The sequence below is a fragment of the Euprymna scolopes genome, chromosome 36 (genome assembly GCF_053919585.1).
Source record: "Euprymna scolopes isolate OS-2025 chromosome 36, ASM5391958v1, whole genome shotgun sequence".
NCBI classification, from domain to species: Eukaryota; Metazoa; Mollusca; class Cephalopoda; order Sepiida; family Sepiolidae; genus Euprymna; species Euprymna scolopes.
The window spans coordinates 81258995-81274805 of NC_136517.1; the positions used below are offsets into that span (position 1 = coordinate 81258995).

The window sequence follows — 15811 nt, forward strand, 5'->3', positions numbered from 1 at the left end:
CTTGTTCATTCACCCTGTAAGATTGGTGATTTTCTGTCTGTATGACACCAGAGGTAGGACATGTAGTTTTATTCGAATTCTAATTGGAAGATTTCAATCTACCTAATTCTAAACTTTGCAGAATAGCAAAATGAGATTTTTGCCTGACTAAACTGAAGTTATGTTAATCCAGTTCTTTAGATAAGAGTCCCAAAGGTTTGCCTTGCATAGAGAGGAACATCGGTTCAACTCACCATAAGCCCACAAAAAATTCTACTGTCTCATCGAACATTCAACTCCAATTGCTAGCCTAACCTCCAAAAGTTTAGCTCTGACTACCTCCCCTTCACATCTGGAATTTTTTCACCTCCAACTAATGCTGGCCTTTGTTAGTGGTCATCATGCTACCACCCAGAAGTTGACTACTTGAGACTTGATAAACAAACAGCTAGGGTATCTCCATTCAAAGCAGTTTATCTGCAGGCGATCTAGGAAATTACTTTTACTTAGGAGTCACCACTTATCAAGGCCCAAATGCCATTCGAGGATATGAGTTAATGAATGTAAGGTGGTAGTTTAGTAATCGGTTATAGTGTAAATTTGGTAGAATTTGATTATTTATGGGAACGACTCAACAAGAACTTGTTTATATTAGATTTAAAGGCTGCCATGCTGTATTCAACTGGAAAGCAAATCAGTGGAACAGTGTTCCACAGGTGGGCAATTCCGGGAAAGAAGCTTTGTTCATGAAATCTGTGTGTAGATTTAGTCACAAATAGAAAGTGGGGGAAGTGCACTTGCCGTAAAAGTAATGATAGAGCAGAGACAGGCTCACATCGTCTCTTCTGTAGGAAAGAGGTTGCAGGGAAGAGAAAAGGTATCACCTACTAGGTTTCAAATCGGTTTTGAACTCTATTAAGACTGGATAGCAAACACCAAGCAACTCCTGCCCAGGTGTGTCAACAGTACTCCATTTTAGGACATACTTGGGTCTTATACAAATAGAGGATTGTATCAGCAATGGGATACCTATTGGAGCGATAGAATGATTCAACCATTTTTTCAGCAATCTTGGCAACAGATTTGATGTATGTATTCCATTTCAGATCAGGAGTGAAGGTCAGTCCTAGAAGCTTGTCAAGACATGGAGCTTCCCCAAGACGATAGCCATTCATTTCAATTGGGGTGTGATGAGGGTCAGAGCGATTATGATGAAAGGAGAGAAGCTTGGTTTTTGAAGCATTAAAATTGTGCGCAGGTGTGCTAAATGAAAATATCGGTTTCAGTCTTTGTTTCTTTTACTTCTTTCAGGTGATGGCTGCTACTGGCCTGCCAGGTCTTTTGGAGAAGATTGTTGAGTGCAACAATAACCTGGAAAAAATCAACAAGGGGTTGAATGCTTATTTAGAAAAAAAAAGATTGTTTTTTCCAAGGTAGGTTTTCTTTTTCTGATATTTTCGAAATCATTGAAAAAAAGTTGGTCTCATATGAAATAACTTTGCAACATTTCTCTATTTCACCAAAATGGAGAACTTAAACCTCCATCGTATTAAAAGAGAGGATTTGAGCCTCCAGTGCACCAAAGTGGAGAATTTGTATCAAAATAGGACTTGAAACTTCATTGTACCAAAATTAAAAAAAAATTAAACCGCCATTAACATTCATTGCTAGTAAGAGTAAGCTGCTTTCCTTTAACAATTACAAGATGCCTCTCCAACACTGAGGACATTGGGAAGGCTTCTGCAAAGAAGGTGGGTTCCCTCTATTGTGTTAGAAGACTAATCACACCAGAGAATATCCTGTGTCTCTACAAAGCCACCATTCACTAATGCATGGAGTATTGTTGCCTCTCCCTCTTGAGTAGGGTCAAAAAGAGAGTTTTCAATCTAGTAGGCCCCACTTTGTCAACTAAACTCCAACCCCTGTCCCATCGCTGCAATGTTGCATCTCTGTGCCTGTTTTACAAATATTTTAATGGAATGTGTTCAGATGAACTTGTTTCACTTGTGCCCTTTCAACATACATATTCCCGACAAACCTGCTTAGCAACAAAATCACACCTCTTCACTGTTGAGGTCCCTAAATGCCAGAAAGCTTTCTACTCTAATAGTTTCTTCCCTCGATCAGCTAGACTTTGGAATCCCCTTCCTGTTACCTGCTTCCTTGACTGTACTGATATGCAGAAGTTTGAATGTAATGTAAACATGTGTTAGTCTTTCCTATGCATGGTCCCAAATAGTAACCCCCTTACGTCCAAGTGGCGATATGCCTTGTTAGGGATGAATGGGAGTGTAAAAAAATGAAAAATAAAAAAAATAATATTGTGCATGCGTCAAGGCTCAAGCAGATGAAAGATTTACATTTTCTGTGCAAAAATGAGGGCTAAAACAATCCAGTATTAGGTTGCGAGGAAGTTGATGTTTGAGTCTTGAGACTACAGCAGTATTTATGTGAAAAAGGATGGGTTAAATTCAGAGAACTTCTGCTATTACAAACTATTGGAGGGTTACCACTGTCGGCCAAGGAAAGAGTCCATCAGGCATGTCAGTACAGTATGATGATGTATGAAAGTGAACCATTGCCAGTGAGGGCTGAGGACATGCGTTGCATGGAGGGAAATAATATGAGAATGATATGATGAATAATGTAATGTGAGTCATAAGAGACAGGCTTAGATCTGATGACCTCAGAGGAAGATTAAATCCAGGCAGTATAGGGAGATGTATGAAGAACAGGAGACTTCAGTGGTATGGCCACATTGAAAGAGTAGGTAAAAGTTCTTGGGTCAGTAGATGCAGAACAGTTTAGGTAAAAGTTCAGTTGGCAAATGAAGGCCAAGAAAAATATGGAATAAGTGAAAAGGCTGATTTTTTTTTTTTTTTTTACATAGGCGTCACCACTTATCAAGGCCGATCGGCCACTCAAGGATAAGGGTTAAAGAGTGTAGAGTAGTTAAAAGGACAATATAGTAATCAATAGTAATGGAAGTTCGGTAAATTTGTTAACTGAAGTGGAACGGCTCATCAGAAACTTGTTCACGTTGGACTTGAAGACAACCATATTATAGACAACTGGAAAGCAGGAAAACGGAAGACAATTCCACAGGCGTGCAGTTCTAAGAAAGAAGCTTAGATCATGGAATCTATGTTTAGGTTTAGGCACAGATAAAGAGTGGGGAAAATTATTGATAATGTTTTCAGCTAGTCTAGTGTTTCTTGTGAAAGTTTGGCGAGGGGGGACCATAGATTGAAGCTCAGTCGAACACTTTCCATGAAAATAACGATAAAGCAGAGACAAACTCGCAACATCTCTTCTGTGAGATAGACGTTGCAGCGAAGAGAAAAGGACATCTCCCACCAGGCCACGAAATCTATTTTGAACCCTATCAAGGCAGGACAAGTCTTTTCTAGCAGCTCCTGCCCATATGTGGCAACAGTATTCCATCCTTGGATGTATCTGGCTCTTATATAGATAGAGAATTGCATCTACTGAATCGATAGAAGGATCCGACCATTTTTCCAGCGGCCTTGGCAACAGATTTGATGTACGTGTTCCATTTAAGATCAGGAGTAAAGGTCAAGCCCAGAAGCCTGTCAAAACTTGAAGCCTCCCCAGGACGAGAGCCATTCATTTTAATTGATGCCAGATGTGGATCAGAACGTTGATGATGTAAAGATAGAAGCTTGGTTTTAGATGCATTAAAAGTAACCAGCCACTCCTTTCCCCATTGTACAACGTGATCAAGATCATTCATATATATATATATATATATATATATATATATATATATATATATATATATTTACACGAATACAGATATGCTATTATGTATCTGTTTACATATAAACGGTCTGGAAAACCTATCTCTATAACGAAACATATAAACTTATAAAATCTATATAATACTAAAAGTCTATGGATCTTGTATGTTTGCAATCAGATTTCCGGTTTTCAACATCCGGTTGCGCATGCGTAAATAGCAACGTCTTCAATCCGTTATTCCAATTCCGGAATTTTTATATCGCTTTTAATACAAACAATTTCATTTAATTTGATCAAATAGTTATTTATATATACAAATAATACATAGATTCATAGATAATTATAATATATATTATAAAATCTATTTATCTATGAATCTATTAATAATATGAAATATTACCCTATACAATTTATGGAAAGAAAACACCTCTCACTTTCCCTCTAATAGATTTCAACACTCCTACTCCCTCTGTTTTCGTTACGTACGCGAGAAATAGTTACGTGTATGTGTGAGAGAGAGAAAAGGACAGCGATGTAAAACTGGATAGAGTTATCCCCCTTAACTAATGCAGACCTTTTTACTAGAGGGCGTTATTACAAAAAAATTTCTTTTTCTTCTTCCCATGTTTTTTAAAGTCGTCTGCTTACATTTCCAAACGGAAAGCTGAATCGGTAAATGCACATATTTCTATTACATTAAATAGTAAGGCCTTCGGGACAAGATCAAAGTGTAGTATCTGTTCTTCAGATGCTGCACTTCTATTTCTTGTTCTCTTTCGGTGGAGGAGAAATCCTTCACGACTGAGACAATTTTTATTTTTGTACCTTTTCTCCACGTTAAAAAACGACCCTGGTGTCTAACTCTGTCCCGTGGGGAGGCATAGTAAATAGGTACATTAAATAGTGTTTTCCTTTACACAATGGGTACTGAATGTTTGCTTAAATTAAATGAAAAAAGTTACCTTTTATTTTCATTTTCTATTTAAAAAGCCATTATTAACATGTGGAGAGTGTTTTTTTTATTATTCTGTACTTTCAACTAACAATTTCATTTAAAAGATGATATATCAAAATTTGAATTTATCTATAATAAGGATTATGATACCTGTTCAGTGCATATTTACCTATAAGTATGACCAACCACTTATAATTCAGTAACTGTAATTTAAAAAAAAATAACAATTATAATAAACAGAACGACTCATAGAAATCTATCTATATTCTTTTTTCATTTTAATATACTTTCATAGAAATGCTTCTGTTATGTAAAAAAAAACTATTTTCTTTATGCCACAAGTGTCACGCTCATACATGAATTCCATAGCTAATATAACGTACTGACCCAACGGGTCACGGGTGGTCTAGTATATTATATATTCTAGTATTGAGGAAGAGACAAACAACCCAAATGAAAGAATGACAAACATTGAAATTAAGTTTATTTATAGAAACAAGAACTTTTGCTTATCTCATTTCTTCGGACACGTTAGAGTGAAAATTTAACTTCCACGATACCACCATTATTCAAGTCATAAGTAAGCCTGTATATTTATTTACAGATTGTTAATTTGATCATGTAGACGTATATTATATTGAAATAAATAAGTAAACAAATAAATAAATAAATGAAAACGAGAAATAAACGAATCAACAAAAAACGATGTTTAAATAAATAGAGCTATCAATAAAATAGATAAATAGAGAATATACCACTCAAATAGAAAAACCAGCCATGAGATCTTAAAACAGAGAAACAGCGCTAACAAGGATATAATATTACTTCAGATCAAAGCAAACACAGAGAAAGCCATCTAGTTAAAATGAAACCGATACCCCCCCCCCCGCTGTGATAGCATGACCAGATCGAATCGTACTTCCTCCTTTTCCCTCCCCCCTCCCACCCTATTCCCTTTATTTACCATACCTCCCTCCAAAAACCTCTATTGTCTGCATTCATAAACTACACCCCCCCTTTTCTTTCAAAGTATAATTCACACCCGGATATGTCTTCTATATATATAAAAGCGAAAATGTATGTATGTATGTATGCGTGTTCGCTTTTTCTGTGTGTCAACAAAAGGCTTTTTTCAGAGAAGCAGTCGCTCGCTTCACAACTTTTTAAAACTTTTTATATCACATATAAATCATAATATCTCACAGTTAACAACGAAGCTTGCCTGCGTATTTAATTTGCTCGACTTCGGGAAGATAAATATTCAATATTTGTAGCTCGCCGCATGTGGGTTAGTCTTTTTCCTATAACATCTTGGGGGGGGATAGCGTTCAGCAGTAAATGAATACTATCCCGCAGTCAAACTTGACCTCATTAACTCATTAAAACGGGTACCTGCCAAATCCAAGTAATTAAATAAATTCAAACGTGTTTCCGTTAGCATGTCGCGGTGGGGCAATGGTTAACATCGCACTTTTTTTTTTACACTTAAATTTATAACTTTGCCTCAAGGGTTCGGGTTCGATCCTCATACTTACTTTTTTTTTACCCCCCCCCCCTAGCCGCCATAATGAGTTGTGATATAGCAAAACAGTACTGTATGTGGATGATATATATAGAACGGATATATATCTGTCTGTCTCCATATTTTCAAACTCTATCTCCGCTGAAACTAAAAGTCGCAAGGCGGCGCTAGGAGCACCAAAATGATTGGATCTTTATGGACCGTTCTTTTATGGGCCTTTAGCCAATTAAACTAGCTTTTAACTGATCAAATATGGATCAAAATCGGGAAAAAAAAGTTATACATTTTGTACATTCATCTTAGTTTATTTTTAATTTTTAATCAGTTCATATGCATGTTATGTTGCTACAGTGGTAACGTCACCAGCTTTGAATGCTACAGTTTTCTTTTCGATAAGCTGATAACATTCAAATACTTGTTTTGTTTTTTTACTTTTGAAATTACGAATCTATAATAATATATAAGAAATCTGGGTAAATTAAAATATCATATTTAAGCGTATTTTACGACTGGGCAAAGCTGGTCGCTCCCCCGCCTCCCCTCCCCCCGCTAGTAAAAAATAAGAAAGGGTAGTAGGAAGGAGATAGGAGGTTTGTAATTTCAAGTCCAGATTTTTTTTTATCGAATTTTATTTTTGTTCCACAACTGTTTACTTCTTTTGTTGAGTCCCAAACGAGCACAAACGAGCTCGTTCACGCAATCCATCAAACCTACACTCCTTTATCTTGCCAGCGATTCGTAGCAGACTTGTGGGCACCTTAGGGAAATTAAACGTCTTATCAGGTTGCCTTTATGATAGAAAAGTATTTTAAAAAAAAGGGTTAATGCAATCGATTTTCATGAGACCAAAGCAGTAGATAATGTGCGGGCGAGGAGGAGGCAGACAGCTCTATAAGAACTGCAGCCGACAGTAAAAGCAAGCCATATGGATACTCAACCAGACCAGATGAATTCTTATCTTGGAATCTAGTAAGATTAAGAGACCACAAGAAAGCATAAAACATATTTAAATGGTCAATTGGGAAGAGAATAATTATGTTTTCAACTTCTGTACTAAATCAGTGTTTTTGATGCAAAAGAGAAATTTAATGGAATATTCAGATACCTATTCATCTCAAATAAAATACCTATTCATCTCAAATAAAATACCTATTCATCTCAAATAGAGATCAAGTGTTAGCCCCATGAAGCGGGGCCCCTTTGACTTTTGAGAAATTCGTCCGAAGTAAAATGAAACTGTTAGAGAGAAAAATTGAATACATACTGGAGAGAACTTGAATGCTTACTAGACACTATCCCCGAGTGTCTAAGGTCTCTCTGTAGAAGTACAAGTTGGAATATTGGGGGGGGGTCTTTTATTTTCCGATATTTCTTTTCATGCTTTTTATTAGTCCCCATTATTTTATCTCCTATTTTTTTTTCATTTCTAATCTAAATGTTCTTAAGTCAGTTTTATCTTTTTTTTTTACACTTATCCTTGTATAATGCCGGCGTTTCTCCTCTTCTGGTGAGAAGCATTGAGCTTCGAAATGCCATGTCTTAAAAAGTTTTGTTTTTTCACTTTTTTTCTCACTCTCGTCCTTATTGATCTGATATGTAACTTTGTAACTATGTTCTATGTAACTTTCTTTTTTTTTAAATTTATATATATATATGCACCTCCCCACACACACAGATATATGAAATAAAATAAAATGATACAAGTTCCAGTAAAGTCTTTAGTTTAGGGTTCTAGAAGTGATTTAAATATTTTAACAGTTAATTAACAAACGATTAATTAAAATAAATTAGTTAAAACATTAATATGGCCTTCACGGACATTCTGTATAATTTACTATTACATCTTGAGTCTGGGAGTGCCAGTATGCTCCCACTGGGAACTCTGTCTCTTGGTCTCTGGGTTATAGCAGTAGATCCAACTTTCATCGTAGATCACCAGGGCATCAAGAACTACGGGATCTGAATTGATCAGCTCGACCATCTCCCTGTTGACATGGCAACGTTTTTTTTCCGATTTTCTCTCAGCACACTTTGGAAAACTTTGCGCAAATAATTGCGTGTATAGTTCCCACATTGACATTAAATTGTGCACTCATTGTTTTTATAGACACACGACAGTCATTATCCATGAAATTCTTTATTTGGCTAATCAACTCTGGTGTTCTGACTTCCTTACTCCTCCCACATCTCTCCTCATCCCTCACAGACTCCCTGCCTTCCTTGAGTCTCGTAAGCCACTCAAAAACTGATGCTCGATTCATGCAAGATGGTCCAAAAGCAGATTGAAGGATTTCGTACATTTCTGTGGCCTTTTTTTCCAGGTTTAAAACAGAATTTTATTGCATATCCTACTTCTAAAGTGTTCTCACGTCCAGATTGCATTTGTAAAGTGTCCTCATATCCAGCTTGCATATTGGAAATTCACCAGCTGTGACAATCAGGCTTTAGTAGGATGTATTCAAAATCCTGCTGTAGCTGTTTATTTGAACCTTGGAATCATAAAAATTGGTCAGTCACTCATAAGATGTATAGCAATAACATACTGAATTTTCAAGAATCTACAATAATTTTAAATGCCTGTACAAAAACGTCTGAAGGCACCTCGTAATATTCCTTGGAATAAAAAGTGTCTGCCAGGGTTAATATTATTAAGAAGAAATGATTCTTTCTTCTTCCACCGTAATAAAAGTCATTGTCAGCTAAACATTCACACTTTCCCACAGACGAAATGTTGCATTCCTCTGTCTGTTTTATAGGTATTTTAATGGTATATGCTTCGACGAACTACAAGCCCTTGTACCTTCTCGACGTAAATCCCTCCCCCGACAAACCCAACAAGCAGCAAAATCCCACCCTTAAACAGTAGAGATCCCCAGATGTCAGAAAGCCTTCTACTCTAATAGTTTCTTCCCCAAAACTTTGGAATTCCTTTTCATGTTCCTGCTTCCCCCGACTGTACTGACATGCAGAAGTTCAAGTGTAATGTAAACCGACATCTTGCTGCTCAACTCCCGTCAAAGTATCTCTATGTCCCAGAGAGTAGCCCTTTCATCAAAGTGGCACCATGCCCTGTTCGGGTGAAAATGCAATAAAAAAAAAATAAAATAAAAATAAAAAATATTAAATAAATAAATAAACGACTATGTTTCTTTCTCTTTCTTATTTATTATTTAAAATTTTAGCAATTTAATTCTTTTTAAAACAATAAATATTCCATGTATTCTTATATTAATCCGTGTCGGCCAAATCAGCAGAACGTAGGCCACTTTTTGAAATAAATTCAGTTAAAAATTGGGCACTTCTGCATTACACGAACGGCGCCATTTTTTTATGTTTCACTAAACTGTCACCAGGTGGCGCTTCTCGGTCAAAGAACAGTGACAATAAGTCGACTAAGTTCATTCATTTCATTTCATTCAAAGTGTTTATTTATTTAAAAATTAAAACTATAATATATATATAATATATATAACTTTGTTGACCCTTCAACAGGTGCCACAAAATGAACAAAAAATTAAAACTGTATTTTGTTACACTGACAATTTTACTTTAATCCAAAAAATGTTTCGGAAAAAAAATCAAATTTTACTTTAACTCGAAAAATGTTTCATTTAAATTATTAAATTGTTGAGAATAAAAAAAATCCATTGTTACTTTAATTCCAAAAGTCTAATTTTACTTTAATTCAAAAATTGTTTTATTAAAATTATATTTTCTTATGCAGACCTTTCAATAAATGTTTTTACAATTATATATTGATACGTTTTTATACAATAAATGTTTTTACAATTATATATTGATACATTTTTATACAATAAATGTTTTTACAATTATATATTGATACATTTTTATACGATAAATGTTTTTACAATTATATATTGATACGTTTTTATACAATAAATGTTTTTACAATTATATATTGATACGTTTTTATACAATAAATGTTTTTACAATTATATATTGATACGTTTTTATACAATAAATGTTTTTACAATTATATATTGATACGTTTTTATACAATAAATGTTTTTACAATTATATATTGATACAATTTTATACGATAAATGTTTTTACAATTATATATTGATACGTTTTTATACAATAAATGTTTTTACAATTATATATTGATACGTTTTTATACAATAAATGTTTTTACAATTATATATTGATACGTTTTTATACAATAAATGTTTTTACAATTATATATTGATACGTTTTTATACAATAAATGTTTTTACAATTATATATTGATACGTTTTTATACAAAAAATGTTTTGGTTTAAAAACATTTTTGTGTTCGAAAAAAAAAAAGTCTTGTTTGTTATTTATTTGTCGTGTTATTTGATCAAGAAGAAATTGAAGTCATCGCCCTCTAGCAGTTTTCGCCGTCCGTGTAATGCAGAAGTGTCTAAAATTGAACGTTTCTAGTTAGTGGAACAACATAATTTGATTTTGGAACAATTCATTTTCAAATATTTCTCTATTGAATATTATATTGTACTTTATAAACAGTAGTGATTTCAAAAGTTGTTTTGCCGCTTCTGCACTATTAGGACGAAATTTCGGAAATCTTAATAATGAATTTCACATGAAAACAATGGTATCTAAGTATTCCTCGTGTTTTTAAGATGATTACATCCAAAAATTATGAAAATCGATAAGGTAGAAAATTATTAAAGAAAAAAAAAATAGAATTCGATTAATGCGATCATAAAACACAGGAGAGTTCACAAGGAAGATAAATTTCCATTTTGATTTTAACAAGATCGGTACAATTTTTCACCTGTTAACATGATTAAAGTTGCTTTTTGTTAATAATTTAGTAATATTCAGGTAATTCTGACTGCATAATTTGGAAGCTACAATTGTAATTTATTAGAATTGACAAAAAAAAAAAAAAAAAAAAAAAAAAACAGTAGAAACCATTGTTTTTAATCTGAAAACTCCATTTATCGACTACAAAATCTCGTCCTAATAGTGTAGAAGTACCGTTTTTAAAAAAAACTTTTTATTACATTTTCACCCCAAACAAGGCAGATTGCCACTTTTATGTAGGGGGCTACTATCTGGTACATAATTGAAGGGATACTATGTAGGGAGTTGAGCAGCAAGATGTATGTTCACATTACACTTGCACTTCTGCATATCAGTACAGTTGAGGAAGCAGAAACACGGAAGGGAATTCCAAAGTCTAGCAGTTCTGGGGAAGAAATTATTAGAGTAGAAGGCTTTCTTACATCTAGGGATCTCTACTATGTAAGGGTGGGACTTTGCTGTTTGTCGGGGGATATAAAGTTCGTCAGAACATTCACCATTAAAATACTGAAAAAAAAAAAAAAAATGACTTCCGTGCCATCATCTAGTAACGAAACCAAAACATTTAGTGCTCTAGCCATGTTCCTTATCATTTAAGCTATCGGCAGATAGACACAAAAGATTTTAAATTAAACCACTTCAAGCTATAAATGAATTTGCGCATGCGCAAAGGTAATAGAAATATCTCAGCAAGTTGAAATGAACATTTTGCATTTGAACTTACCAACATTATTTCTATAGGCATTATTCATCCATCCGAACAAACATTTTATACGCTATAAACACCATCCTTGGTGTATGATTACTGTTTCCTGTTAATTTCAGTGTTATGTGACCAGTAATTTAAGAGTTTATCGCTTAACTGTTTACACACAGACAAACACACACACGCATACATGCATCTAATGTTTTATTCATATACAACTAACAGGACCTGTGGAAATTTCACGTAGTGAGAAATATATTTAATCAACAAATATGTTTTGATAAAACTAATATTTTTATGGGTAGCGCAAAAAATTAGTTTTTCAAAGTGTAACGTACAAACTAATGAAGAAACAAAAAAAAAAACAAGCGAAGCATACGTGGTTCCCCGTGGGTGCACAGTGAATGAGGAATAAAAAAAAATGACAAAGTTCAGCATTTGCCCCCCCCCCTCATTTATCCCTAAAAGTCCCCTGGGGACGTCAAATCTTGGTGAAAATGAGCAAACGGTACAGTTTTAGGCCTTAACATATGTAAATTTGACTTCTGCACCATGCAAAAAAAGAAGTGACTAAGTCGCCATTTAACCCCAAAGGTCCTCAAGACTTTACATATTTAAATTTGAGTTCAGCACTATGCAAAACTGCTAAATAGACATACACAGAAAATTTTGGACAAATATACTAAAATAGTCCCAAAATTGGAGTGTTTTATTAGCCCTTAAAGAGCCACTGGGGCACACCCAAGAGTTATTATGAAGCAGAGACATACACAATTACATAGAAATCAGTTAGTTACAACTTTTCAGAAAGTTTTATAAAAATCCAAGGCATAATTTTTTTTTAATGAGCACAAAAGTGTCAATTTTAGTAATTATAACCCAAAAGGCACACTGGAAAATCCGTTCTGTTACTTTTTTACTCATGTCATGTTTTTTTTTTTTTTTTTTTTTTTTTACAAAGGCATCACCACATTATCAAGGCCCAGAGGCCACTCAAGGATAAGGGTTAAAGAGTGTACAGTAGAAATTGGTCAATATAGTAATCATTAGTAATGAAAATTTGTTAAATTTGATAACTTATATGGAACGGCTCATCAAGAACTTATTTACTTTAGACTTGAACACAACCATATTGTAGTCAGCCGGAAAGCAGGAAAACGGAAGACAATTCCACAGGCGTGCAGTTCTAAGAAAGAAGCTTTGTTCATGGAATCTACGTTTAGGTTTAGGCACAGATAAAGAGTGGGGGAAATTATTGATAGTGTTTACAGCTAGACGAGTGTTTCTTGTGAAAGTTTGGCGAGGGGGGACCATAGATTGAAGCTCAGTTGAACACTTTCCATGAAAATAACGATACATCAGAGACAAACTCGCAACATCTCTTCTGTGAGATAGTGGTTGCAAGGAGGAGAAAAGGACATCTCCTACGAGGCTACGAAGTCTATTTTGAACTCTATCAAGGCAGGACAAGTCCTTTCTAGCAGCTCCTGCCCAGATGTGGCAACAGTATTCCATCCTTGTTTAATGTTTGTGCAAAATTTCAAAAAAATCCAAGAAGTTATTGAGAAAAGTGTAGACAGACAAAGGGACGAACGGACAAGGGTGAATTTACAGGTGCACCCTCCTTTTATCCGGGGACCAATATCATATAGATATGAAAGTATATATTAAACATTATTAACAATTATTAAAAATATTCAATTATTAAACCTATATATCTATAAAAGTGAGAACGTGTGTGTGTGTGTGCACGTGTGTGTGTGTGTGTGTGTGTGTGTGTGTGTGTGTGTGTGTGTGTGAGGACAACTCTCAACCGATATGCTTAACAAATTTTTGATCTGAAGAGTTGAAATTTTGCATATAGAGCATTCGAACATGTGGAAAGCATTTTAATCAGTTTTCATCCCGAAAAAGCCCTGCTGACAAGCCAAAATTGAAAAATTGGTACTTGGAGATCATCTGTTTGTCAACTGTTCCACGATTGCACATGCGCAAATCGGTCACAGGACGGCTTCCTTATGTTAAGAATAAGTAGGTTTGGAAACACTTTTTGAAGACCGTGGCAAGCTGGCGTAGTGGGTATCGTACTCAACTCAGTGTCTTTAGGTTTTGGTTTCGATCTCAGCTCGAACTTTCTTTTTTTATTTACAAGAAATGAACTGTTTAGAAAAAAAAAAATAATACTCGCATACACATGTCTCAGTTTCTTTCCGTTTTTTTTAAAATTCATTTTGTTTAACAGAATTTAATGTTACGTTTAATACCGAGCAATGCCAGGTACATCTGCTAGTATTTAATAAAGATAAAAATGATTATAAATATAAAAAAAAATTATTTAAACCATCATCATCATCATCATCATCATCATCATCATCATCATCATCATCATCATCATCATCGGTTTAACATTCATTTTACATGCTGATATGTGTTGGACAACTTTAAGAAATTGACTTCCAAAGAAATTTCTCTCTATTCAAGTCTTTCCCCCAGGTGCATTTTATATCGCTTTCTTCCATGATTTTCCCCTGTGAACTGAACCTATTAGCTCAACTGTTTTACATCTATTAATCCAAGAACTCTCATCCATTCTCTCGACGTGGCCATACCATAGAAGTCTCCTGTTCTGCATGCACCTTTCTATGCTCTATAGATCTAATCATTCTCTGAAGTCATCAGAACTAAGCCTATCTTTGATGCCCTTTTCTCTTCTCTGCAACCTCTTCACCACAAAGGAAACGTCGCAAGCCTGTCTCTGCTCTATCGCTATTTTCATAGCAAGTGCTCGACTGAACTCCAATCTATGGTCCCTCCTTACCAAACTTTCACAAAAAAACACTCGACTAGCTAGAACCACTATATCTGATTTTCCTCACTCTCTATCTGTGCCTAAATATAATAGCAAAGTCCATGAACAAAGCTTCTTTTGCAGAACTGCCTGCCTTTGGAACACTGTTCCGTTGGCATGCTTCTCGGTTGAATACAACATGGTAGTCTTCAAATCTAATGCAAACAAGTTCCTGTTAAGCCTTCCTCATAAATAATGAAATTCTACACAATTTACACCATAAATGATAGCTACACCACCTTACTTTCATTAACCCTTATCCTCGAGTGGCCTTTGGGCTTTGATAAGTGGCGACTCCCAAGTAAAAAACAAAAATAAGAAAAAAACATTCACATTACACACCCGTCGTATCATTTCTCATATCATTTCTCGACAATCTCTACCAATTAAGTTCCCAAAATTAAGATGGCGGAAATGGATACAGTTGATGTACATATGGAATGGAAGTCACTAAGCATGAAACGAAATACGAAACCATATAAAAATATTTTATTGAAAAAAAATTCTTAAGTTTTAACACTTCTTGTGTCATTATGAAACAATAAAAAAATAATAAATTTTTAGATTAAAATTGAAAATCTTTGAAAACCAAGAAATGTTAAGAAAATATTTATTAAATGATAAAATCATTTATATATATATATATATATATATATATATATATATATATATATATATATATATAGGTTCTTTCTGTTAAGTTACGTTATTGTTTCAGCTACCCAGCCGTTTTTTGGCCGTCTGTAGCTTCCTCAGACTTTTACAGAAATGTTCATTATTATGGGATGAAAGAGTGAAAGAGTGAAAGAGTGAATGAGGTCAAGGGGGTGCGAGGAGGGCGGAAGAAAGAGAGGAAGGGAACAAGGGGGGAAGGTGGGGGCCCGCTTGGTATGTCGGTAATGTTTTAGTTTTGGAGTTTAAGGAACTTGTGGGGGAGGGTCTGGGAAGTTTATTTCTGGTGTGGCTGAGGGCATAGGGATACATGGAGGGGAAGGGGAATATGTGGGGGTAGGAGGAGGGGGGTTACTTTAAAATTCGAGTCTTAATGTTAAAGTTTTTTTGTGTCTCCTTGGTGAGATGATTTCTTGGTTAGTATGTCTTGACCTGTTGAGTGTTCGCTCATGTTTGGAGGCGGGGGGGGGGGGCTATGATTCGGTTTATTTATTTAGTTTTTATTTTATCGTTAATTGTTTGGAGAGGGTTAGCTAGCACGGCACGGGTACA

At 34.8% G+C, this 15811-nt stretch overlaps 1 protein-coding gene across 3 annotated transcripts in view; it reads left to right on the top strand.

Moving 5' to 3' along the window:
• The window catches only part of LOC145260629 (dynein axonemal heavy chain 12-like), a 572171-nt gene that overhangs the window by 96642 nt on the left and 459718 nt on the right, over positions 1–15811 (top strand). For all 3 annotated transcript variants that reach the window (XM_080118949.1, XM_080118950.1, XM_080118948.1), the window contains exon 22: positions 1291–1412. In XM_080118949.1, the coding sequence (XP_079975075.1) occupies positions 1291–1412 (122 nt within the window). The remainder of the gene's footprint in view (positions 1–1290; positions 1413–15811) is intronic.